Source organism: Toxoplasma gondii, chromosome VIII (genome assembly GCF_000006565.2).
Source record: "Toxoplasma gondii ME49 chromosome VIII, whole genome shotgun sequence".
NCBI lineage: Eukaryota > Apicomplexa > Conoidasida > Eucoccidiorida > Sarcocystidae > Toxoplasma > Toxoplasma gondii.
The window spans coordinates 3,979,492-4,005,715 of NC_031476.1; the positions used below are offsets into that span (position 1 = coordinate 3,979,492).

The 26,224-nt window shown below is 52.6% G+C and overlaps 4 protein-coding genes across 4 annotated transcripts; 2 read left to right on the forward strand and 2 right to left on the reverse strand.

Moving 5' to 3' along the window:
* Positions 1-896: 896 nt before the first annotated feature.
* Positions 897-6,535, reverse strand: TGME49_272420 (phosphatidylcholine-sterol O-acyltransferase, putative; the record flags this gene model as incomplete). The annotated part of the gene is made up of 7 exons (XM_002365834.2): positions 5,334-6,535; positions 4,671-4,850; positions 3,988-4,208; positions 3,479-3,602; positions 2,095-2,751; positions 1,302-1,396; positions 897-1,179 (listed from the first exon to the last, which is right to left on the reverse strand). The coding sequence occupies exons 1-7, from the start codon at positions 6,063-6,065 to the stop codon at positions 897-899; spliced, it is 2,292 nt and encodes a 763-aa protein (XP_002365875.1). The 5' UTR covers positions 6,066-6,535.
* Positions 6,536-9,930: 3,395 nt separating this feature from the next.
* TGME49_272415 (hypothetical protein) lies at positions 9,931-11,601 on the forward strand (the record flags this gene model as incomplete). The annotated part of the gene is made up of 3 exons (XM_018781660.1): positions 9,931-10,395; positions 10,888-10,988; positions 11,493-11,601. The coding sequence occupies 3 exons, from the start codon at positions 9,931-9,933 to the stop codon at positions 11,599-11,601; spliced, it is 675 nt and encodes a 224-aa protein (XP_018636696.1).
* Positions 11,317-18,004, reverse strand: TGME49_272410 (phosphogluconate dehydrogenase (decarboxylating), NAD binding domain-containing protein). Its single transcript, XM_018781659.1, has 5 exons — positions 16,611-18,004; positions 16,275-16,341; positions 13,919-14,554; positions 13,571-13,637; positions 11,317-13,192 (listed from the first exon to the last, which is right to left on the reverse strand). The coding sequence occupies exons 1-3, from the start codon at positions 17,604-17,606 to the stop codon at positions 14,460-14,462; spliced, it is 1,158 nt and encodes a 385-aa protein (XP_018636695.1). The 5' UTR covers positions 17,607-18,004; the 3' UTR covers positions 11,317-13,192; positions 13,571-13,637; positions 13,919-14,459.
* A 1,592-nt stretch (positions 18,005-19,596) lies between these two features.
* Positions 19,597-23,046, forward strand: TGME49_272400 (casein kinase ii regulatory subunit protein; the record flags this gene model as incomplete). Its single annotated transcript, XM_002365832.1, has 5 exons — positions 19,597-20,115; positions 20,995-21,105; positions 21,749-21,874; positions 22,210-22,302; positions 22,810-23,046. The coding sequence occupies 5 exons, from the start codon at positions 19,597-19,599 to the stop codon at positions 23,044-23,046; spliced, it is 1,086 nt and encodes a 361-aa protein (XP_002365873.1).
* Between the last annotated feature and the right edge of the window lie 3,178 nt (positions 23,047-26,224).

A 26,224-nucleotide genomic window follows, 5' to 3' on the forward strand; every position in this document is an offset into this window, starting at 1 on the left:
AAAAGAATCGACGCACTACTGTCAGGAAACACCACTTCTGTGTCCTGTCTGGACAAGCGACTCTTAAAATATTAAGACATCTTTATGTTGGATCACGACGATCGTCGATAGAGTGGCAAATTGTGAAACGACTGTGTATATCGCACTCTAATTTTTCTGTTGCGCATCTTTATCGGACCACCGTTAAGCACACCTCTAATAACAAACGCTTAAGTGACTGGCGGCGGAATATGCGTAGACTGCGGCACTTCCACGTTCTTCGTTCCAGAGGATGCATGCAAAGACAACCCAATCGACAGGCGAGGCATGCCATCGACGCAGTATTTGCGCCACTCCCACACAAGTCGGTTATTTCTTGACAGCTTACAGACTGATTTAAATGCATGTCTTCCTGCCCAGAGCTCCATGTAAAGGCGACAACGGAAAGTGGAGGTGAGCGCACCCGACAAGGTACGGAAAGCAACACGTGGAAAAGGCAGGTTGGCTACTGACGAAACGTCGCAGATTAAGACGAATTGTTTCTGCGTTTCTCACCTTGTATATAAGACAGTAGCCAGAAGCGTCGAAATACAACACAAGTTCCGACCATTCTACACAGTCGACAGAGACGGCTGCGTTGTTTCCCAACTATGATGCTGGCGCGGCTTTCGTGCGCGAAAATACCTTCTCTAGTTGAAGCATATACAGGCACAGACACACCGTTTTATCATTTCACACGTTACGCGGCTTCCTATTACCATAGACGTTCCTCATCTGCCCATCCCTAGAACGCTTCCTCCTCACACTGTACCTACAGACTTCATACCAGACTCGTTCCACGTAAAGACCTGTCTTGAGCTTCCGTTTCACGAAACGCAAATAAAGAAAGGCAGGGCGTGGTCCCGACTCAGTTCCCTCTACGTGCTGTCTGCCATAATCGCACCGCGTCCAGCAGGCACGGACTCCTGCGGACTGGGGATATCACGTTTCATCACTTCCTCCTGTTCCCCCAAAAGGGAGGACAAGAACGGGTTAGCATCAGGACTGAAGATATCGAAAATGAAATTATTGAATCCCCGATCCGCAAAGAGGAACATGTGGTCAAGATTGTCGAAAACTTTTGTTTGCACGGTGGAGGGCCAAGAGGCGCAGAGTGAAAGAGAGGCCAGAGGGACCGTATTGTCGCCGTAATCGAAGATGCTGAAAAAACACGAAACACCCAAGAGAGGACAAAGTCACGCCACCGCGTTATCTCACGCCTAACTGCGCAGGTTGACTGCACAGGTCCAAAACACTCAAGGAGACACAGTACCTCTCCTTACCGAATAGGGTGAGTATCTAAAGACCCGGTTGGGTAGTAGTACGCAACATCCGTCGTGGGCTGAGAAAACTTGCTCCAAATACAGCGGACAGGGACCTGAACGGAGTGAGAGGCAAGAGACACGGAACGAGGACGGAAGGAAACTAATGCAGGAGACTCGAAATTCTTAACACTCGTCCATTCTCGTTCATAGTTTATCGCCAGTGTCTACCACTTTCGAGTTTCTTCATTGTTCGTGTGAGCCAAGCGTCTCCGCTCCTTCCTATCACTGGTGTTCTCCCCCTCACGTTGTGTCTCCACCGAATGTTGGACGTCTTGTCTCCATCATGCTTCTCAGCTCCCGTAGTGTGTGCGCTTGTCTCGTTTCTCCTGTCTTTCGTTTTTCTCGTTTTCCTCTCGCAGTGGCTCCCTTCCTTTATACTCCCCCAACTTCCCAGTGTACACACGTCTGCTTCCCCTCCTCGTCTTCTCTGCACCCTCGGCATAGCTCCTTCAGCACATCACAAACTCTTGTACTCTTGTTCTTTGGTGCCTTCTGACGTAGCCCCCGTCTTTCTGGCCACCTCAGTTCTCTTCCCTTTCTCCTGCTCCTGCCCTCATGACCAGCATGCTTCACTCGGGCCTTACCCCTATTATCCATAATTTAAGACGCTTTCTGCAGTCATCCTTTTCTTCGCTATGCGGCCCGCGGATTTTTGTCTTCATGTTCTTCACCGACACCGGGTTCCCCTGTAACGTCATCTCTTTCGTGCGTTCGATGTTTCCGTCCCCCATTCGTTTTCCTATCAGCTTACCCCGGGATCCGCCACAACACCTGCCATCTTTTCTTGCGCAGTCTTGACTCTTCGTTGTAAATTTGCAGGAAGAAGCGAAGTCCAATTGGACAGTGTATAAACATCCTCCTCGAGCCTCTGTTCCTGCGCCACGCGAAGCGCCTCTTCCAAACGCCGCTGTTCCTTCTCGACGAACAGACTGTATCTCTCTCTTTGCCTTGCCGCCCTGTCTTCATGCGAAAGACGGTTCTGCAACTGAAACTCTCGAAGCAGTGCATCTCGCCGTTCTTCTGCCTTCGCCAGTTCTTCCTCTTCCATTTGATCACCGGGAGCAAAGTCAGGATACTTGTGAAACCGTGTATTCGTTTCTCCCTCCGCCTCCTCTTTCTCGACTTCCACGTTATCCTTCGCGAGTTCAGAAAGCAGCGAGAAGGCCTGTTCACTCTTTAGCTCTCTTGCTCCACTCTCCGGTCCCCCTACCTCGTCCGTCAGAACGGCGTCGAGACGGCGCATCTCCCCAGAATGAGACCAACGCAACGCAGTTGGCGTCGTTCCCTCAGCCTTTTTTGCAGCTCTGTCGCTTCTGCCTGTTAACGGAGCAAACGCAGATGCCGAGGATGAAGCCGGCACCTGCGTTGGACGCGCGACACGCGCGACCACATGGTCCGGGCCGTAGATCTGCGATAATGCATGCATACAAACACCAAAACGTTGCTGATTTCTTCCACAGTACGCACCATATACCGGAAAAGGGATATTCGAGATTTAGCAGGCTGTACGGAGTACTCAAAGCCGTCTGCGTGTGTTAACGATAAATGATTCAGGAATGGATTGTATGTTTGACGATATACACGTCAGACGCGAATGCGACAACCGCAACAGCTTCCTAGGCAATACTTTGAACCACAGGGGCTTTTGAACAGAGGTCCCCCACGTGAACGTCACTGCTGAACGTGAACGCTTGCTGCCACTTCTCTAACTTAATTTTCAACGCAAACGACAAAAACACACCACGATCTTCAATCGGCATAAGTGACTCAAATTTCGGTTTTAGCCCGAGCGAATGCAACACACCGAGCCCAGGCTCAGCACGTCAAAACTTGGATCCGGAAAAAAAAGCATTCATGGTTTAGACCAGATGTTCATTCGTAGTATACATAAACGTAGGAAACCTTTTTCTGAAGTCCAACAGGGCGAGCCTTTTCAATTGCACAGGGCATTCAACTTTTCGCAAGAGGAGTGCTTGTAAGTCAACAATTTACAGTGAAATTTAGACTTGAGAGAATACACCAGAAGCCCGCAACGCCACATCACGCGTAGCGGAGGCCGAGTGACGTGGTTCTCACCCTCTTGGAATCCAGTTGAAAAAACTCCTTTCGCAAAACTAGGTGTCCCTTTGTCTTACCGCGGGATCCGGAAGAAGTGCGAAAATCGACCCCATGGTTTGCAGCAAGTCTCTCAAGAGACCTGCGGGGAACAGGCTGATATCGATGACATTCCAGATATCTACATCAGTTGCGTCGTCGTACCTACAACGGAGATCCAAACAGAAAAGCAATAGGACTGAACCTACGACGGGAGAAAACGCCAGACGTTCTGAACACGCTCCACCACTGCTGAGGCATGACGGAGGACACGGCAGCTAGAAGGACTCGACTGCGAGGTTTCCAGAGGTCGGACGACTCTTGACGTTCCAGTTTCGAATGCGGGGGCCTAACGGATGCGTGGAATAACGGCATGAATCGCGTAAGTATTGTGCTCGAATAGTCGTCTGTTTAAATCCCTTACGAACACGACATAGACTTGCATGCTTACACGCGGTTGGAGCAGAGTCTCTTTTTCCTGTCTGTGGAGCCACCCGGTGCAGAGTCTCAAGCGAGCACGAAATGCTGGTTCCCTCACTGGCATTCTCACCCCGAAAGCAGGGATTTTATCGCCTTGAAACTGCCTCCAGTCGCCGCCGCAACGATCGTCATCGAGCCGATGTATTTGTCTTTCCACGCTTGGTCGACGATGCGGTTCAAGAAGTAACACAGAATAATGCTGCCCAAGCTGTGGGCGATCAGGTCAACTTTTCTGTTGTTCATTTCCGTGTATCGGTCCTCGATGTCTGTCTTGAGTTGCGCATAGTCCAGCTGTAGGAGTGCACAGCAACACGGTGCAAAAGGGAGAAAGAGACGCGGCACCATTGTGGAGTTGTACCTAAAAGGGATGCTCAGACACAGACTGAAGGTGGAGCAAATTGTTCTTTCGACCCTCCACAGGCACTGCACTCGCCCGAGGGTAGATACTAGGAAAGAGACTAGCGAAACCCACAGCAACCACGAAGGCACGTGAACAAAGTATCTGCAGAGAAGCAATGAACGAAATCCGAGACGTACCAGGAGGAGAAAAACCAAGGGTCTTGTGCCGGCCACAGCTGATAGAAACACGTTCAGACCTATTTGTTTAGAGGCCCCGAGACAAGCACGAATTACTAAACGGTCATCTCACTTAGTATCGCAGTCCTTTTGACTAACTGCTCCCTCTCATGTAACTGTGTTTCCAGTCCATCTTGTCTGAATCGTCCTCCGCCTTATGAACCCCTCCTTCCTTACTTGCCAAGGGGGTAAGCGCCAGTCGTAAGGAACCCCTCGGAGAGTGACGAACTGCGAGTAGTGGAGCGACATGAGAGTGCGGAGCATCACATGCATGTACGCGCTGGCAGGGACGCCGTAGGTGTTGTTCATGTAGTAGTCTAGGTAATCAATCGCGTGAATCCCGCCATATCCGTCGACCTGTTCACAGGGAAGAACAAATCAGAAGAGACGCCGATCTCAAACAAAGCAGGGCCTGCGCAGGCGCCCTTGTGCGCACAAGGGCACTCCGCCGCGAATGGGATCAGGACCTACAGAACGGGCCAACGCGTGGGAGGCATTACCGACTCAACTTGGTGCAATGACGAGGAACAAAAAACGGACACGAGAAAGGAAACGAAAGCCAAGAGTTACCATTGAAAACATGTCTCCACAAGATGCAACATCGCAGCTAAAAAAAGCAATGGCAAGTATTTTCTCAGGAACTACGTTTTTAACTCGCTAGGCGGCAGAGCCCATCCACACCCTTAGTAACCTCTTTACACTCTGTGTTCAGGATGGGAAGGTCGACTCTGAGCGTTTCTAAGGCCTGACGACTGGGAGAAACACTACGACGTTGTTCCCTCCTGAGGTCTGTGTCAATTGGAAAAAGAGAAGACATGAAGACGGAAGTGCACACTTTACCTCAACGCGAACGCCTTCTTGACCGGTGTACACCTCTCCGTTTTCGTCGACCACCATCTTCATCATATCAATCCAGCACTTCTGATGAGTAGCGGGTGGAAGCAGGAGACTCAGTGAAGCCCAGACACGAAAGGGGTTGGGATAACTAATTGGGGATTTGCCGCATGACGCAACTGAGGCATTCGTAACTGTAGCGAAGAGGCCACTTCCTGCTATGCCTGGAATAACAAACAGTGCATGGTCCACGCCCGAGTCAGGCTCACTCGCAGTGGACGGCACAGAGGAAATTCCATGATCCTGATTCGCTACCGGGTCTTGACTAGAAACAACGAATATCCCGCTGTCTGTCTCAGAGACGGTAGAGGACGGGACGGAAGTCGAAAATGAAGGGTCACGCGAGGGAAAGGCGGGAACATTTTCGCGAGTAGCACGAGAAAAACCGCTTTTTGTGGCTCCGTGAGGTCCCACTCGGCTCGCTACTTGGGGATCCGAGGGAACAGCGGATGGAGTCGGATGTACAGACGCCGGCGGTTCTTGAGCGGAAGCAGAAGTGGAAGCGGAATGAATGGAAGGCCGGTACGGGGAGAAAGGCGACGACAACGCAACGTCCGTCTTGAAGGGAGAACAGCCGAGAGGAATGAGGACGAGGGCACTGGCAAACCAAAGAATGGGTGAGAGTCGGAAACGTTTTGCGCAAACTCTACCCTTCCTTCCTCCAGAGAGGAAGTCCATTCTGGAAGGAGCGGAACACTGACCGCTGTGGAAAACGGCAGTGCGACATGTAAGGTGACCGGAAACTGCGCCAGAAAACAGATGAACTGAAGAAAATGGAAGAAAACGCTTACAAGGTGAGCTACACGACACAGAAAAGCCTACCCATGAGCACTTCCACCGGGTCAAGATACGGTGTGCTCGTTTCCGCAGACAACTAATCGGAGTAAAAAAAAATTCGAATGCGGCAAGACGACCGACTACACAAAGACAGGGATGGTGTTGCCTTACGGGACATCACAAGCAGAGAGTTGAAAAACCGCCGTTGGCTGTTTTGTCAAGTGAACGGCCGTACCTGAGCTTAATCCGACAAGCTTCGGATTTACGGAACCGGGAAAGCCTTAGCGCTCGCGCATGCTTTCGACGATGCAGCAGTGTGACGAATGCAATACATAGTCAAGTTAGTAAACGCTGGATGAGCTCCGAAAACGCACACCATCAATGCTTTGTCCATGTCACAAACAAAAGAAATTGAACTTGAAAGTTCTCTTCCAAGGACCGAGACCGTGCAACGGCGACAGCCATGCAAGTTCCGTTCTGTTCAGGGGGGGGGGCCTCCCTCCAATGAGAAAAGTGGCAGAACCGCACCTTCGCTGGCCCTCGACCCGGAGACTCAAGCTTCGCACAGATTATCCACGTCTGTTTCACAGACCCCGCACGTCATCCCCGTCCACACAGTAATCACGCAAATGGAGAAAAAATAATCGCCTGGAAGAAGACAAGCATTCAGCTGTTTGGGCGAATAACACGCACTGGTCCAGCTAATTCGCGAACCAGCCAGACGGCGTTACACAGGACTAATCTGCCAACTTGAAGCAGAAGATGTTTCCCTTTGCCTGCGTAGACGGGATTGTCTTTCATTTTTGAGTGCCTCCCGCGAATGTCTCGGCAGAAAACAGAGAAGCAAATCCCGCTTTTCAGTGGATGGTTGCCTGCTGCTGCGTGACTGGAGAGCCCACTAGGAATCAGTCTGACGGCCACTGCAAATACAGCCGTTGTCTAGACAGACTTTACAATTTGATTGTTGCATTTCATGTCGTCACTCACTTTCCTCTTGACAGACATAGTAAGAGATCCTTTGGCTGCGAATGTTGTCTGCAAGTCTGGAAGCATTCAAAGAGTCTAGCTGTCTGCCCCGATTCGGAGTCGTCGGCGTTGTGGCTGTTGTGCTTCCAGTCGCCGTGTTCCTGCGAAAAAAAGGATCTAATTCTTCAAAAACACCTCAAATTTCTTAAATGATAGACCGCCCGTCTTTGAACGCTTATTTACAATGGAAGTGTACGATAGTGACCCCCCTTTTGCTCAGCTTCTGTTGCTGGATTTCGATGGCTGTGACGATTTGACAGTCAAAACAGAGCAGGCGGAGGGCCGCCATCCTCCGGCGCAAACGCGCGAATATGATTCCAAGAAAGGCATTCGACTGTTTGTGTCCCATGCAGTTTGCCTCGCTTCCCGTGGTGAGTCTCAAAACCCTCAAGAGACCGCCTGAGAGCGGCGCGGAGGGTGCTCTCTGCTCCCAAAATGAGACCTTCTTACGTGTACTGCCGTTGTATGAAGGTCGTTGTTTTCCAGACGTACAAGGGGACTACGAGCGCCGTAACTGATGATCCGCTGTGTACCTCAGACATTGCCAGTGATTCTAGTGCAGACTTTTACGGAAATATGTGTCGGGAAAATGTCACAGTACAGCAGATGACCAAGATGTAGAGCATGTAGTTGAAACGCGTCCTTACAGGCACTTCTTACATTAACACTTTTACCCGGTAACGTGAAGGAGACTAGGCAGATTTCCGGCTATCACATTTGAGAAAGTCTTTCTCAGATACATGCTTGTGTTATGTTGTTCCAGGGCGCTGACGTTCAACGAAGCAGCCAACGCACTAGCCACGAACACTTCACTTGCATCGACATCAAATCTGACGAACACCCCAGTGATAGTCATTTTGAAACATCGTAAATTGGCAGCTTCAGGGCACCGCACTTCCAGTATTTTCACGTGCAGTCACTGCGGTTTCCTCGATTGTTCACGGCGTTGGGAATTAGCTTGTGGTCCACCTACGGCAGACGAGGCTGCATGGAGACAACAACAGCTAAGACACCCTTATCCAGAAAATCAAAGTACTCGTGCCTCCGCTACTAACGGGTGCAGAAGCGCTTCCCCAGCGTCTCGCAGTGATGAAAGCATTGAGCTGGCCCCCCCCACCTCGCTACCCACCAAAAGGCTGACTAGTCCTGCAGGCTGCAAATCATTGCTGGCCGCGTACAGATCCGCTCCGCTAACGATGGGTTGCACAAGTGGACAAGCGCTTCGAACAGCTGTCTTTGAATGTGATAACAACATGGGACAGTCGCCTGTCCACATACAACTGGAATATCCGAATGGAGTAGAAAGAAATGGAGCCAGTTCGAACAGGAGGACTTCGGGCGCGGATCCGACAGAACAGTTGTGCCTTCAGAGGTCTCGTATGACGGCAGGAGTTGAAGGCTCGAAAGACGTGACGAAGCCGGCTAGACTTCGGCATGCTCATCCGGAAGGAAACAGCATCTCTGTGGACGAAAATCTGGGAAGGAAAAGTGCATCGCCGACGGAACCGGGCATGACAGGCTGCTCAAGCAATAACGAATCGTGGCAGTTTGTTTGCGTGTTTGAAAAGGTATCATTGAAGGATAGTACATCAGCTGATATTACCATGTTACAGTCTTCTGGTCTCGCTCCTCCAAGATACACAAGATTTGCTCAAAGAACGTCTTGATGTGCACGAGGCACCGGCGGGGCGGATTACCCTCGTCTTGGCACCTTTTTGCCCTTGCAAACTAACTGACCCCACCTTGGCTGTTGCATTGTTGGTTTCAGGGTAGGCTGGAAAAGAAGGACGTCCTGGGCGTATATGTATTTGCGACTCCAATAACTCAAGGGCCTCACGGTTTTCACATACCTGATGCTGCGGGGAGGAGGTCGCGCGAAGGTCGTGGACACCAACCCGAAGACTGTGGTTGCAGGAGCAGCTGTTTCCCAGACAGCGCTGCTGTGTGGCCTCTCTCATATGTCGAGCAGAGAGGGATATATACATTGAGGCTTTTTTTTCTACTGCTCTCGGCTACTCTAATAACTGTCCCACTTTTGAGGGCCGAAGGCGAAGCAGTTATTTTGCCCAACTACACTTCTTCTGTGCCAGATAGTGGACTCTGTAAGTGCTACAGAGAAGCCAGCAGAACGACAAAGGGCCAGACGATACATTTGAGTCTTGGACAAGAGGAGAAAAGATTAACGTCGAATGACCAGTACGTGGATGCCGAGGATTGTTCCCACCAGCTTGACAACGGCGACGGATTCTGCGCCTCAAAACCTGGTCGTGCCATCCTTCTTGACCAGTCGTCACAATCCGCAGCCGGCACCAACGAAGTTGGATTCAATGCTAAAACTTGTACGAACAGCGAGCGGTATTCAATTCGTCTGCCGACTTTCCTTAGAGTGTCTTCCACCTTTGCAATACGCAGGGTGCTGGTCCACAGTCCTATTCGGCGAGTCGCTCCGGTTTTACCCGCAGACAGGCTACTGGTTGGTATAAGTGCACAAAAAAGACCACAGCCAACCATTGCAGCGGGAGCAACAGTGCTGCAAACCTTCAAATCTGGGTTGATAAATAGTGCTAAAGAGTTGAATGCGCCATGCTGCAAGAGTGACGACATTTTCTGGCTGGTCGACACGATTCCGATTGCGAGTCAACGGAGGCATGAATCATCGGCGGACCAGACGAGGTCACGCTCAAAATCATCTTGCTCCTCACCTGCTTCCAGTTGCGGTGCCCTGAGGCCAAGATCACGAATGACGTTCTCGCGTTCGAGAACTGAACAGGAGGGCTTCTTTCATTTGCGCTGCTCAAGTATCACTTCTCACGCCACACCACGGAAACTATGGGCTGCCGTTTTTCATAAGGGAGAGCGTATCTGGTGTTGCCCATCAAAGTCTGAGGATCGGAGACTTCGGAACGAAATCGCAATAGAAGCTGAGGCCGCACTGCTTCTCCTGAACGCTCTGAGGATCTTGGGAGTACACACCACACATTCACTAGATCTCAGCAGAATTCGTTGTTCCGGTTGTCGACTGTTTGCACGACTGCATTGGATTCGCTGGCCTGTTACGTCCGCCTTGCAAAGAATGTTGCTTGCCCGAGAAAACACCGACAGTGTATTCTCGATCGCCACAGAATCGAATTTCGAGGCGGATGACACCGACGACATTAGGTCGCCTTGGCACGTGGACCGTGCGGCATTAGCCCCAGTTCAGTGGGTGAGAGGAAACGCAGATGTGCGAGGCATTCAAGAGGCATCGGCACGGTGGATGATCCACGTTGGGAGGAGGGGCGAAGCTGCGGTAAACTTCATTTTGCAGTGCTGCCACTACTCAAACAGCCCAACAGATGCCTGTAACGTCTCTCGACGTAACGACAGTTGTACATCTGGACAAAACATAGTGACAGCTACAGCCTTTTCGAAAAGCCAACCTTCATCAATGAACGAATTCGTTTAGCTCGTGCCGAGAGTCGAACAGTCTATTCGCGTTTGAGGGTTTATAAACCGCAACAACACACACTTTGAATTTTCCTCGTATATGGTAACACTTCATTATAATCTCTCCAAGTTTTCTCGTCCCTCGAATATATTTACACGATGGAGCATCCCCTGATCCCAGCATGCCTTCTCATCCCCGGACAGCTTAACTTCCTCGCTGTACTGTATTGATCACCAGCGTCATGCCGCCTTCTACTTCCTTTCTTTTCAGATCCTTTGTATGTGGGATAACTGCATCCAGATCACCGCTTCTTTCCTATTACCCCGGACGGTCAACCCTTTTCTGACTCCGCTACCCTCCGCTGTACATCAGTGAGACACTTGCCCGCCCACCATTGGTTTTTCCTTCTCAAATTAGGAGCAGAAGCCCTTCACTTACGACACGGTTCCGGCCCCCCATCTCGGCGTTTCGTCACTTCCCAGAATAGTCGTGCCTAGTGCTTCCAATGCCGCAGTTCTCATAGTAGTCTTAACGCAGTAGACACGCCACGATGTTCACAGCGCGCAACGCGTACGCGTGCAAGAGGGCGAGTCTCACCTGTCTGAAGTCTCCTCACATCCCTGCACTAGCACGGTATTTGGCCTGTGAGCAGATAGGACTCGAAAGACCACAGTTCAGCTGGTTGGTCCGTGTCCTTACAGACAGCTCCATGCCGTCTCTGTCGCTCGTTTTATTGTGGCCCTCAACCAGACGTACGCGGGTTGACAATTCAGAGCTTACCCTACACATGTGTTAGGAAATGGAACATACACGATGTTTTCCACACTGGAAGCATCTGTTTGGCTCATGTGTCTGTGCGATCTCCTGGCTAACAGACTGAAGTCGCTTCACGACGCTTTCACAGAACATGCCCACGGAGGACAACCACAATTTCACTTGTTTCCACCTGCTGGAGAAGACAATGAAGCTGTTGGACAGCCATAAGCAGAAAAAAGCGTTCATCGTGAGAGTTTCCAGAGCAACCAACTGAAGGCAACCTTGAGTCTCCGAACCAATGAGCGGTACTAATGGATTATATATTGTGTTTATCGTTCTGGTAGTCCCGTGGACTTTGCGTTTTAATCGAATCAAACTTGAGTGGCGAGAGAGACATGCAGAAGACGAAACGAGCGTTTCACATCTGTAGAAAGCCTCAATGTGTGCATCTACACTTTGGTAGAGCTGGTAGACAGCCGTATTTAGGCGTGACACGTTTCACTTGCACACGTGCTACACAATCGATGAACGAAAATCCGACAGAAGCGACTGGACGGTAATGATGATACCGTTACCGTGGGGCTCAAAGGAAATCAAAAAATTAACAAGATCGTAGTCTGCACAAGACAGCACCGCAGCTGTTGCCGAACAGCAGACACAACGACAGAAGCGGCATAGAGTTTCTCTGAACACGTATATGACGTGGACGAAACCTTCTTGTTCTGCCGACAACGAACGAGCACTCTACCCAAACAGCGGACGGTATTGCAGAATTGTACGTCCTTTCACCTGTGATGTAAATGACATCAGTCAAGAAACGCATGCTTCCTGTCCCATCCTTAAAAACTTGAAACGTCACGCACAAAAGAGGTTCGTCTCTACAACCCCTACAAAAGCGCACAGACGCGCGATCCCTAGAGAAATCTCAAATCACTATGCGGAAGATCAAATACGCGGCACCTGTTCAACGAACAGATACGAAAAAAAGCCTTTGACAAAGATGAGACAATAACCCACATTATGAGCCGGAGAACGTCAGAGACAAACATAGAGCCCCAAAAGGCACGATCGCTTGCCAAGCATCTCACGTGTGAAATACGTCTCATCAAATTCAGCACAGGATACTGTACACTCGGAGAACACCAGCTAACGCAGCAACGTCAAAACTCCCCTTTACGGAAACTGCCACCGTTGAAAACCCGACGATGGGAGCAGGACATCCCCTCACACACATCCGAATTCAAACATGATGAACTGGGAAGAAACCCACTGTTCGCCGTACACGCCTCACCACTCACATAAAAACTATGCACCGCTTTGACGCCTTTCATATGCGCAGACAAACACGGCCCTTTGGCACTTCGGAAAGTCGGCTTGTTGCCACCTCGAGTCCACGAATCCGACTCGACAACCACTGACGCACGCTCCCCCATGCTGGGGGAAACTGGCAGAAAATTCTTCTCCCAAAAAAGAAACTTGCACTCGGATACGTCACACCAAGGGAGGCTGTCGAGTCATGCAGTGGCAGCGGTTCCACAGACCAGCTGTTCCTCCACTGTATCCCTCTCCCGGAGACACGCCGTGCGTCTCTCAGAGAAACCTTCACCAAAGAGCACCCCCTCATAGGACTGAGCTTTCGGCGCAAGCTCAACCCAAATTTGGTACATCTCTGCGCGATCTTGAGATTCAGGTATCCAAGAAAAGCAGATAACACATCCGCATGGGAGACTTGTGACCAGTCGCGTCGCTCTCCGAGTCCGTTGTTTGTCGTTTCACGTGTTGTAAAGAAAAGCGCAGCCGATGTCCAAGTGTCGGTGGCCTGGAGCACAAGCACCACGGAAGCAAAAATATGAAGAGATAAAAACTCGATCTCCGAGTACTGAGGGAGCCTGCTCGAAATCCTAGACAAATCGCTATTCTCTCAGCTCTATTCGTGAATTATCTGGAGTAACGAGTACGTCCGCATACCTAATTAAAAGGCTTTCCTGAGCCGCTTTCGACTATGTTCTAGGCGTACGCCAAGGACTACTGGATATCAACAGAGTGTCCTGACAGAGACGAAGGAGTGAAGCCTCTTCGCTGTCAGGAGAGAGAGGATCTAGAAGGCTTCATGCATATTCAAGGCGTAGAACAGCACGAGAGAAAAAAGCGAGAACAGCACTGACAGACTTCCTTGGTTGTACAAACACCCCCTTACCTTTGTCAGACACACGTCGGAACATCGTCAAGACCGCATCCGTCACAGGACACTTCAGCGACTGAGCCTAAAACGCAATACGTACAAGTGAAAGAACCGGACGCCTTGCATTTGCAAACTGCGACAGTTCTACATAGTACACATTTGGCATTTTTTCATCTTTACTTCGCCTCTTCCCACACTGTTTGTCTCGTCAAAATTGCGCACCCTCGCTGCTCTGCCTCTCCTTTGTTCCCCTCCTCTCCACATCACTGGGAGGCAAGAAATAGACCACCGACCCTCAGGTTCTCTCGTGAAATCTTGTTTCCCGAGACGTTTCTGCCTTTGCCCCTTCCGGAGTTTTCTCACCTCGAAAGCACCTTTGCAGAGCAGCAGATCCTTGACAATTAAGTCCACAGAAAAACCGCCTGAATACGCGCGACTCGCCGGCGAAGTGGCCACGATTCCCGGTGCCGGGTTATACTGCTCCGCTGACCAGCACCTGCACGTGCACCCCCCGAGGAAACGGGAAACGCAGCTTTTCTCTAGGGTGCGCACTGGCAGTAATCCGTTTCCGACGGCTAGAAGTTAAGGCGAGTGTGGAGCTCCATGCACGGATTGGTTCTCAACGTCGACTTGGCACAAAAATGCGTTCTATCAACGACACATGCATCCCACAAAAAACTCCTAGCAATCCATAAAACAAGAACCAGCTGATCTGTGTCGCGTTGGACTGCACGAGAGTTCGATCCATCAGCTTTGGAGACAGTCGAAACAGGAAGGACGTCACTGCGGAAGAGTTTCCAGAGATGAACCTCATCCATACACACGCATGCTTCACACAACCATGACAAAGAAGTCTCTCTAAACACAAAGAACGAACCTGCCAGACGAGGCATTGACCACGTCATTAAGGAGCTTCAAATCGACACCGAGTGCCTCGCCAAGTCGAAAGGCCTCGGCGACGCCCAGCATGGACGCTGCCAAGATGAGGTTGTTGCAAACCTGCATGCAAAGATCAGGAACCGCGTCTGAAAGCATGTAGAAGCCTTTCGCCAGGAAACGAATCGTAAGAAAGGACCCGCGAGAGCCCACGGAAGGGGAAATCCCGTAGACACAAAGTTCACTCTCGTAGGGCGACACGCGTGGAGACACCAAAGACGCACGACAGCCTCGCGATGTTTTTCACCAAACAGAAGCGTGTGAAGTGACACCCCACACTGCCGATAGGAGAGTGGAAAAATGCGGCCACCCGCACACCCGCACACCCGCACAGTCGACAGAACAGATGAGTGAATGTTGTTGACCGACGCAACACATATAGGAGCACAGAAATTGAAACTATTGAAACGCATGAGCGCATCAGGGCTGCTTTCGCCGTGTGCCCGCGAGGGTTGAACAACCGTCCTCCAATACAGAGACAAGATCTGCTAGGAATGTGAAATACACTACATGGTGCAGGTGTAAGCTTCTCGTTCTTCACGCCGGCTCTGCGGCAAACACGCGTTTCGACGAATGTCACGATCGCTCTAGAGACACCAAGGAGACGAAGCATTAAGCTTCGGGAAGCCTTCGCATCTCGACTACAACCGTTTTCAGTCTCTCCACCCTCCACTGCGCGACCGGAATGGAAGCGTTCCCGCTTCTGCTGACCGTGCCTGAGGGGTGGAAGACACTGAACGCTTAAGATGGTCGATCCACCGAGGTCACAGTTTGTTTCCGTACAACGTGCAACGAATTCACGAGTACCAACATCTCACCAATGAAAGTAAGTTTTAGTACCTCTGGGAAGAGCAATAATGTCACAGCTGAAAAGTATGCTCGTGTATCGACATCTAGCCCAACAGCCATCGTGTGATGTGCCCATACTAGAGAACCTAAAATAGAAATACAAGCATGGCTGAAACCGCAGAATGACTACCGAAGACAGAAGAAGATGAGTAGCTCCAGACGGGCGACACCCTGGCAAGGTGCTACGCCAAAAATCGAAGACGCATGCGTCCAATGGCGAGGATTCAGCCAGAAACGAAAAGACCGTCCTTTCCCCATTGGGACAAAATCAAATTTGAGAGACACGACTCGGCGCATTAATTCGAAAACGAGCACGACGGGAAGTCAAAGCCTCCTTTGTGAGCACCGCGAGGGGCAGACGACGCGACAGTTCGAGGCAAACGGAACACGCAGCTGTGGACTAGACCACCGCGAAAGCATCAGGGCTACGTGAAATGCACTTTTCATAGAAACACACTTAAAAAAACGTCCTTGGAAGACCTATTGGAAACATGCAATAGACACGCGCAGCAGAACGAAGAGGCCACACCAGACGTCGACGAACAGAAGGGTGCAACACTTGAAACGGCGCACCTTGAAGGCCTGTCCAGTGCCAACGGCTTCTCCACAGTGAACAACTCGCGACCCCATAAGACGGAGAAGAGAAGAAGCAACTGAGACTTCGTCGGTCGACCCTCCCGCCATGAAAGTGAGGGTGCCCGCAGTCGCCGCTGAGATAAGGGAGAGATGACTCAAGACTTTAGAGTAAAAGAGAAAAGGGAAACAAGTCCGAAGCAGCAACAGTCGACGAGAGGCGCAGATGTGAAATGAGGGAGAGAGACAAACCCGACAACGAGGGGCAGCCCCGAAGTCCACGCGACGTGACGGATGGCTACTGGAGATCGTGGAGATAGCGCATGCAGTTTGGTGTCACTTTAAAGTGAAGACATCTTACCGGGAACGCCACCGGACACTGGCGCATCGACGAAATGGTGGCCACGACGTGTCACCCTTTCGGCGATCTGAAGACAATTCGAGAGAACAAGCGTTAGGATTCAGGTGACTTCGCCTCCGAGTGAGACTTCGTGCGACATCCTGCAAATCAGACTTTCGAATACAATACTGCTCGGTGGCCAGTGAATGCCAGTGACAATATGCATCACTCAGGGGGCCTTCACTCTCGACAAGTCCCGCCAGTCTTCCAAGCAGACTCAGATGCACCCCTCAAGAACTGAAGACGAGAAACGACACAGACACGAGGAAGCGTCAGTTCCTTAGGCTGTTCATTTACCTCGACCGCGTGGAGAGGCCCGATGGTGCTGCAGTCGATGACGAAGGCGCGGCACAAGTCGAGGGAATCCTGCGCCTTCCCTGACGCTCCTTCGAGCGCCCTGAGAAGGCCATTGTCAGAAAGCAGAGCTTCTTCAACATGACGGCCGCTTGGCAACATGCTGATGACGACAGGGAACGGCGGCGCCGCTCCACATGCTGCAAAGTCCCTGTTTTCGCGCAGGATTTGATTGGCGTCGTGCTGCCACTCGGCCACATGCGGCTCCTTCTGGAGAGCGGCGGAATGAGAAACAGCGGGAAAGCAGGTGGAACGGAACGCGCGGCCCGGATCGGAAACAGGCTCGACACACCTACGCAATACTTCCTGCCGTGTGCTCCCTTCACAAGTTTCGGTTTCCACATTTCCATGTGATAAAAACGAGGCCCGCAGCTTGCTGCCAAGGTCCGCCACAGAGCAGGCGGGGACGGCTCCAAACTGCTTCTGCAGATGATAAGAGGCGTCGGATTTTCCAGGGTCGTAGACGCACAAACGGATGCCGCGACCTGCCAAGTGAGTTGCCATGGGAAGACCCATGTTGCCCAGGCCTAGAAATCCAACAAGACGGCCGGTGTGCTTTTCAGCGACCTCTGCGATATGCGTTGAAAGGTCGCCGTCACGAAAAGGCTGCACCGAAGGTTCCACTTGCTGGGGGTGACTGTCGTGAGCAGAACTCATAGAGGCGTATGCATGGTAGGCGCGGGTACGAAGAGGAAACACAGAAAATGGCGGCAGATTCAGGCGAGAATGACGAGTTCTGGATGGAATTCTCCATTGTTTGACCCAACAAAAAGGAACGGCAGATCCGCGACGAAAACCTCGTTGGAAAACGGAAAAACGCCCACCTGCCCAGCCATCCCCACACGCCGGCGGCAGGAAGGTGGGGAAAAGGAAAGGAAGAACTCCCTGGACACCCTTTCCCACTGAACCGAAGGAAGAGGAGAGATGCGTAGCTGCCATTTACCGGGGGAAATGCAATCCCGGTCTGAAATGGGAGCTAAACGAACGCGACGGATATTCCACGGAAGGCTCCGTGTCCGCCCGTTTTATGGCGACTTGTCCCGGCTCAGGTGTGCGTACACCCTAGAGCCGAAAGCTACAGAGGAGGCGGATGGACAAATCAACTGAACAATCACCGTCTTTTTAGTCATAGAAGAAAGGAAGGGCCACCATTCTTTCCAATGTCACCGTTTTCATTCCCTCCTCGTTTCGCGCCACGTGTGGGTCCCTCTAAGGGCGTAAGGGTGAACAAGAAACTCGTGCACATACCGTAAACGAATCACCGCCTTTATGGTTCAAGGTACCTTCGGTTGTTGCCAACAGGCCCGCAACGGAGAATGCGTCTGTTAAAAAGTGAAGAAATGAGATGGACTCAGCTGCCAGCGGCTCTCGGCTTCGTCCCACCGTTCGACTCTCCCCACCAGCTTTTGGACGGGCTAGTCTTAAACGCGCTGTCTCACGTGTGCATGACGATGAGAACGCTTGGTTTTTTCCAGGAAGCCGAGAGGCGGCTAGGCTCATGGCGGCAACTTGGAGCAAAGAGCAGGCTCTTTTCCTATTTTCCCGGCTCTTCTGCGGCAGTCGATCGTACAGCAGAATCGAGAAATGCCTGAGAGGTCTCGAGGGAGAGCGATAGCCGAGGGAGGACGCTTTCGGGTATACGCCGGTCGGAGAAATGGAGAAAAGGTGTGTGACGTCGCGCAGGTGGCTGATCTCTGCGTGCGCTGAGAGGGACGAGTCTTCAAAGCGGGAGAGGCGGGAATAAAAGGGGAGGGGAAAATACCAGTTGAGAGTTTTGGAATGTGCGTGTTCGGCGAAGAAACTGTCGTTTTTTCGGTTTCAGGCCCCGTGCAGAGAAACTGGAAAAAGCCGCTGTCGGGTGCGGTTGTCCCCGTGCTCTGTCTTTTTCGAATTTTCCACTTTCACAGAGAGGCATCCGCTCTGGCCGGCGCTGCCACAGATGTTTCCGCTTTCCGTTTGAATCCTCGCGACGCCCCTAAAAAAGCCGTTTTCCCTGTTTCTGTTTCTCCATCTGTACGGACACTTCAGGGGCGCCGCGAGGCGAGTTTCGCAACTTCCTCAAATCCGGTCCGCTTCCTTGTCTCGCTTCTCTGGGGGCGGCCTTTCGCGCGTCCGCAGCCAATCCTCGCTTATCTGCTCGGGTTTCCTTCACTGCCTTCTTTGAGTTCCCATCTAATCGTTTTCTCCGGGATTTTATCGTCGTTGCGTGCGGCTGAGGCCGCGGTGAGGAGACTGGAAACCGACGTCAAGAAGCCCGTGTGCAGTTCCTGCCCAGGATAGAAAAGCATCGTGGAATTTGCTGTGAATGCCCCCGTCGTTTTTCACTTTCGACCTGCCTTCGATTTGTGTCACTCGGCGTCTCGCCTGTTCCATCTGGTTCTTCCTCGGTTGGTTCTATCATCGTTTTATTGCCTGTTCGTCTGTTCACTGTTGGAAGCCCTTCGAGCTTCCCGCCTCTTGCCTCGCGAGGCCGCACACTTTCGTTTGCCGTTTTTCCTTTCCTCATCCACAAGACTCAGTTGTCTTTCAACCGCTGTCTTGATTCTTCCCCTCGAGTTTCAATCGTTTCATCAGCCTCCGGGGCATGTCTTCTCTCTTGCGTCGAAGCTGTGACTTGTCGCTCAGTTCCGTCAACGCCCGTCTCTCTGCCCACAACAGACCGAGGACCCGTTCTTCTCAACTCGTCAGCGTCAAGGCTACACACACGCTCCTCTTCAGCAAACGAAGCCGTTTCCTCGTCCCTCCGTCAACAGCTCTTTTAGTCGATAATCCCCCTGACAGCGCTCTCACCTCGTGGTAGACGGCCGCCTTCTCCCCTTCCGCCTTTCATCTCCTCCCCTCTTACCCCGCTCTCCACCCTCTCCGCGGTCCACTCTCTCTGCGTCGCGTGTGTCTGTTCTCCACAGCGCGCGTTTCCGCTGTGTCCAAGATGACTCTCACTTCTTCGGCTTCCCGTGGCGGGGCTCCGGGCCGCTCAGGCGCCCACTTCGGTTCGGAGATCGCTTCCTCTCTGCTTCCAGCGGTGGAAGAGCGCGAGGAGGCGAGGCAGCTGGGACGCCGCGAGACAGAAGGTCGCCTGCGAGAAGACGCGACTTCCAATGTGCGTGCGGCAGCGGTAGGTACACCCGTCTTCACGCGGGCCTCTGAGGAGGAGGACGAGGAAGACGAAGAAGAGGGGGAGACCTGGATCTCCTGGTTCTGTGCGCTCGAGGGTCACGAGTGCTTCAGCGAAGTCGATGAGGAATACATCAAAGACACGTTCAACCTTTTTGGCCTGAAACCTCTGATCGGAAACTACGACGCAGCTCTGGACATGATCCTCGGCGCCGCCCCCGACGACGAAGACATCGACGAGCAACACTTCCTAGAGGTCTATCGGGACGCCATGGATCTCTACGGCCTCATCCACTCGCGATACGTCATCACACCCAGAGGTCTCGCTCAGATGGTGAGGAAACAGCGAAGCGGGAAAGCCTCGAGGGAGTGCGTGTTGAAGAGCAATGACAGGAGTGGTGTCATCGCGGGAGAGACTGAGGAACGAAAGGCAGCGGTGTCTCTACAGTGCTTAGTGGAAAGTCTGTTTTTTCTTCTCTTGGCTTGGTAGTCGCTCTCATCTTCAGTTACTTGGATATCTCTCGAGGTCAGTGTGACCGCTCAACGCACGCATGAATTCATTAGACACACCTTTCAGCGCGCCTTCAGGATTACGTCTCTTCGTTTTCGTTTCTCTCCGTCTTGTATATCTCGATGATTTGTCGAGTTGTGTACTTCGGAGTCCGTTTCTGCGTTTTGCGTCTGTGCCTGCCTGTGCGTTTATTATGCTTTTGGAATTCTGGTTTCTGAAGAGATCTATGATCTGCCTTCGCACGCGTTTCATCCTTCCTGAATGCAAACCTTCGGGCCGCTTCTCACAGATCGTGAGCTGACTCGGCCGAACTGAGAAGCCGTAGTCGTCGTGTGGACAGCTCCGCTGCATTTATCCACCACATGCAATGCATAGAATGCTGTCGCCCTCCCGCTTGATTGTCTGAGAATTGTATCTCCTGTTTTTGTCTGCTGCGATCTACCTATCAGAATCTATAGGTGTCTCTATCCGTCGCCATCTGTCTGTGTAGTGGTCGACAGGGTGAAACCGTCACGTCGGAGCACTGTCTGTCCATGCCGAGTCTACGTCTCTGACGTATCGAATGTTTCTGACGTACCGTGCCCTTTGTGTCTCTACAAATCCCGCAGTTGCAGTGTAGGGCAGCGTTCTATGTCTGTGACGCTGAGGTTGAGTATATGGGAGTCTGGAAGATGTTTCGACTTGTGCCTGTCTTTTGTTCAGCGAGAAAAATATATTTCTGGGCAATTCGGCGAATGCCCACGAGTCCTGTGCGATCGCCACCCTGTTCTCCCTCTTGGCATTTCTCCGGATCTCAGCTCTCACCGACTTCGGGTACGTCACTGAAAAAGAAAGTTCCGACACTTACGCATCTTTGTGTACGCGGGAGAGAGGAGTCGACAGTCATGGGCCTGCAGCGTGAATAGGTGGCTGCTGAACTACCGACGTCTCTCGTGGTCTCTCTGGACTTGCCAGTGTTTCAAAAAAGATACACATCTTTGTCTTCCAGGATGTTCAAGGGAGAGAGCCCGTGTGGGCGCTGACGAGTGTCTGTGTCGACATCTTGAAAGGTGAACCACTGGAGAAGGCGTCGCGTATAAACAGGCGATCCACTAAATTCCGAGATTCGCCTGCATGTGCAGGTGGGCGTGGCGAACGCTTCCGAGCCCAGGTGCACAGCATGGTGGTCTGGGTCAAAAAAGGCCTCAACCGAGATTCTGCTCCACACAAAGAGGGGGGGGGACTCTCTTGTGACAGGGGTCGTTCTCGCTTGTCTGTCCAGATCCTGTCGGGAGTGTCAGGGGCGTCTGTGAGACTGGGAGGCGCGCGTGGTCGTTCTGCGCGCTTTTCTACGATTTCTTCATTTCGTTCTGTGTCTGTTTCAGATATGTTGTCCCCGTTGGAGTGCCCGTCGTGAGTGCTGTTTCCGTCTCTTCGTTCCGAGATTTTGGTTCCACTTTTTCTCGTTTTTCCGCAGCTGTACTGCCCGCTTTGTCAAGAGGCGTACGACGTGCGTGAAGGCAGCGAGGAAGCAAAGGACATCGACGGCGCCTTCTTCGGTCCTTCCTTTCCCCACATTTTTCTTCAGACCTTCCCGAACTTGGTAAGAGCCTGTCGTGACTGTGGCATGTTGACTGCAGCTCCGCCGCTTCCATATGCTTGGCCTTCGTCTTGCGCTTGGCGCTGTGGCAACGGGTCCATCTTCGACGTTGCTCTCTATGGTTGACGTCCTCTCCATGGCTACGGTTTTTCGTTCCGTTGTTTTCCCCATGACGCCGATTTCTTCTCGTCTCCAGGATCAGGTTTCCTGCTCCGTCTGAACTCCCCCACAGCGTCCTTTCCATTTGCTCCGTTTCCCCGATCCTCGTTTTTGCACGACTCCCGTTTCTTCCGACCTCCATGGCCACAGGTCCTCGGCGGTGTCTCTTTCCCATGCAGGTGCCCCTCGACGTCCCCGTCCCGTATCAACCGAAGATTTTCGGCTTTCGAGTCCACAACAGAAAATCGATCGTTCAGCTGAAACTCGAGCGAGTGAGCATGCCTCTTAAGGCGGTTTACGCTTCCCGTCTCCCCCGGGCTGCGGTGTTTGATCTTTTTGTCTTTCGTGTTCTCGCTGGCTCTTTCTCCACCTCACTCACCGGGAGAGACGCAGAGGCGGTCTCTGGCCTCGATGCCGTGCTTGAGCATGCGCGGAGGCGTACGTTCCCTCTCGTGTTCAGGGCAAGGCAGTTCGTCTCTCAGGTCTTCTCTTGGGCGGCGCTTCGTGCGTGAGGCCTGTGCTTCCTTGCGACTATGTGGCGCCAACCGTGGGTCTCGTCGAGTGACGTTTTTTACCTTAATGGTGCGTTTTTTTTCTCCTTCCTCTTCATCTTTCTTGTTCTCCCCTGTTCTTCCCCATGTTCTCGCTCTTGTCCGCCTTCTTGCCTCCCGTGAGGTCTCTCTCCTGCTTGTTGCCTTGGTGTCTTCTGCGTCCTCGCTTCTTCGCGGCTTGGTTCTCTCCTCATCCATCCGCGTGTTTCGTTCGGTCTTTGCGCGCAGGGTGAATATGGAGCAGACTGTGTGCCAGCCGGTAGCGCGCGTCCCGCGATCGCGGCGTCGCACGCGGTGCCGGCGTCTGGCGTCGAGGAGGCCCGCGGAGCTGAGCGCGAGTCTCCTCAACTCGGGGCAGAGAAGAAGGAAGAGACTCTGACGGCGGAGACCGACGCAGCGTTTGCAAAGCCGGCATGCGAGAGCAGCGTGAGGCCCTCGGGAGACTGGAAAATTCCTGGCACATGAGTCGCGGACGGCGCCGAGAAGAGGGCGACATGCGCCTCGAAACACTACGTCGCACAACGCAAGAAGACGAGCGGAGAACCAGACGAGGAAGAAGGAAGCAAAGGGTGGGGAACAAGAAACACAGGAGCGAAGATGACGGCGAAGCTGTTGAGGGAGAAGGGAGAGACGTGGAACGCAATGCAGAGGAGCAAGAAGAGAAGGAAGACACTGCAGGCGACGGTGTAGAAGAAGGGTAGAATTGGAGGACGGAACAAGATGTCCAGAGGAGGGAAGCGAGGAAAGCCAGGGCAAAGGGAGGAGAATCTGTGTGATCAAGAGGAATGAGGAAATGCACGAGGAGAGCCGGGGACTCGGAACGTGACACTTTGAGTTTTCTCAGATCTCTGCAAGTCTGAATGGAATCCTCAGTCTCGTTGCTCTCACGGCCTCTCGCCCCTCCTGCCCACTCTGACAGAATACGCTTCTGCACTGCTCAGCGTGAAGCAACATCGGAAAATCGCCGGTATTTTCTTGCGTCGTCGGCAGAAGCGCATTCGCGGCCGTGATCTGTGCGGTCACGAAAGGGGAGAGGAGGGGGGCGAGGGGGCGCCGGGGGTATTTTCGATACAAAGGACTCGAAAGACAGGCGAAGCAGGCTCCACACACACGGAGACAGTTTAGGACAAACGCGTTTTTTCGCGCATGCGTTTTATGTGTCTCACGTGTCTCGATCGCTGGAACCCAATCGCGTTCTCCACTCATTCGCAGACAGGAACCACGAGACACCAACGCAGAAAAAGAGAGAACGAAGGCGAGGGACGCCGCGCAAGAGTGGGCTGAAGGCGCAGATGAGGAACGAAGTGGAGAGGACAGTCGTGAGGGAAATGAGTGTTTCTTTTTTGACAACTGAAACAACTTGGACCATGTTTGGAGTGTCTCAACACGCGAACGAAGCGGTGGCTTCAGACGAGTCGGGGCTCAGTACGAGTTCCCAGAAAAGGATCACCACACGCGAGGTGTACATACAGCTGGGGGAATCTTAGCTTTACACGCGGGAAAACCTGTAGGCAGCGCAGGCCGAAACAGAGAAGCCTCTGGAAAGTTAGCAACCAGGTGTTTTTGCACAGATGTGACCGCCACTGGTACCGCCTTGCGCGGAAGTTTCGGCATACCTGCCACAAATGGAACTCGCGCCCACAGCGAGACAACGCAGAAATCAAGCGTAGAGTCGAAGCAGCTCAAGGAATGGGGCTGGAGAGAGCAGAAGTCACACATGATTTGGTTGTCAGCATTCTATAACTGGAGTCTTCTTCACGCCGGTATCTCTACAGTGTTAGAAGCAATGTGGAATCAGACTGTCTGTATTTCGCATCTGGAGTCCCGTTGAGTATCCGAGATCCTCTAGCGCCTCGCGAGCGGTGGACTGAAACCGACGTTTCCGACACTGTGAAAGTGCGTCTTTTCTCAACGGCTGCACATGCGCCTCCTTCAAGAGGCAGGCAGCGCGAAAGAGATTCTCCCTCGCACTTGTACGCTGTCTGTTAACCAAGCCATTCAACACAGCTTCAGTTTTTCGCGGTGTCCAAGTTTGACAGGCGGCAGGCGCACTGCACCAAAGACAAAAAAGGTCGCCAGAAGAATGGAGAGACCCGCGTGCTGCTAAACGAGGAGGGAGAAGGAGAGTGTCTGGCGCGACGAGAGAGAAAGACTCTCAAAGACCCCGCCATGATCCGCAAGCTCGCCGGACCAAAAACCGCGGGATCTGACATGGAGACTCAGGCGTTGTCTGTTTCTCAGGGGAGTTAAAAAGATCCCCTTCTTCGGGAAAAAAGGGTCCGCCGCCTCTCCGAATCACCTCAAAAAACCTCACTCGAGGAAAATCGCTCACTATCATCCGAACAACTAAAACGTTCCCTTGACTCGTCTATCTACTTTCCCCCTGCACATCGAGTTCGCTTCCATCCGATGTGTTTTCCTTCAACGACCCCGTTGTCCCAAACCGCTCTCTCGACCGCCCTTCCCCCGACTCTGTGCCGCCCTCGTTTTCTCTCCGATTCCATCGAAAATTCCCCGCAAAGTCCCGCCGCGCCGCCTCCCTTTGCGGCCTCGATTCTCGGCACCTCAACGCCCGAAACCACATGTAGATTCTTCGTCTGCAGACCCCTCTCGCGGTTTCCATCTCTCGCCCTGCCCTAGAAGCTGTTGTCGGCCACGCCTACAAAGAACCGCCCAGGGAGAAGAGACATCCCGCCGTTTCTGAATGCGATAGGCCTTGCGAAGGTGACGCTCAGCAACGCTAGGCGAACGCAGACGCCCACCGAGGGCCAGTGGCAAACACTCCAGCCTGTTTTCTCGCGCACTCTGTCGACTGCATTCAAAAGCGTCTCCTCGATGTCGTGGCCTCGTCTTAAAAGTCTCTGCTTCGCTTGGGCGAGAAACCGCAGGGGCCGACTGCCGCCGACGCCAGACCCCTCCTCTGCCGCGCTGGTCAGGGTGCTCGAGCCCAACGAGCTGTCTCCGACCGCGATCGCGGCTGCCGTGGCGCCTAAGGCGCTAGCGGCGGCGGCGGCTGGGCTCGGGGACGACGACGACGTGCCAGGAAGAAGAAAGGGCGAGACCCCCACGCTGTGGTCGAAAAAGAAGGCGACTTCCATCAGCTTCAAGGGAAGACGAGCGGTGCCGCCTCCGAGTGGTAGTCTGTCGAAAAAGAGACAAAAGCATGTGAAACCAACATCCATGACAGCAAAGGCACACGAAGACGCAAAATCGGGAATGCGGATGCTGCCACGCGAAAGGCGAATGGTTGCGAATCAGACTCAGCGGAAAGCGAACGTGTTCTTCGTCCTCGCCTTTGCATACGGTTGTCCCCGGAGTGTCTCCTCTTTGTCTCCTAGACGCGTCCCCCTCTCTATGTGGCCATGAGCGAGGGATCGGTTTCTTGTCTGCATGGAGCCCACACTAGTTTTAGAATCCCTGCTTCAAGCTCCCTTCTCTTCGCTTCCACTCCACGTCGCCTCTGCCCCACCTCGCTTGTCTGTCTTGCTTTCTCTCCGTCTCGTCGTTTCGTAGAGTACGACACGAACGAGTCTGAGAAAGGAGCTCACAAGCGCTTTCTTCCTGGAGTTCACTTGACCTGCGGCTGCCGTGTTAGTTCACGCGTTTCGCCTGCTCGTGCCTCGCCTCTCGGCCACTGTCTATC

Coding starts and splice junctions, on each gene's coding strand:
- TGME49_272410 (XM_018781659.1), bottom strand. CDS start 17,606: ATGGCAGCTACGCATCTCTCCTCTTCCTTCGGTTCAGTGGGAAAGGGT. Junction 16,342..16,610: donor GGCCTCTCCACGCGGTCGAG/GTAAATGAACAG, acceptor AATTGTCTTCAG/ATCGCCGAAAGGGTGACACG. Junction 14,555..16,274: donor AGTGTCCGGTGGCGTTCCCG/GTAAGATGTCTT, acceptor CTTTGCATGCAG/GTTTGCAACAACCTCATCTT.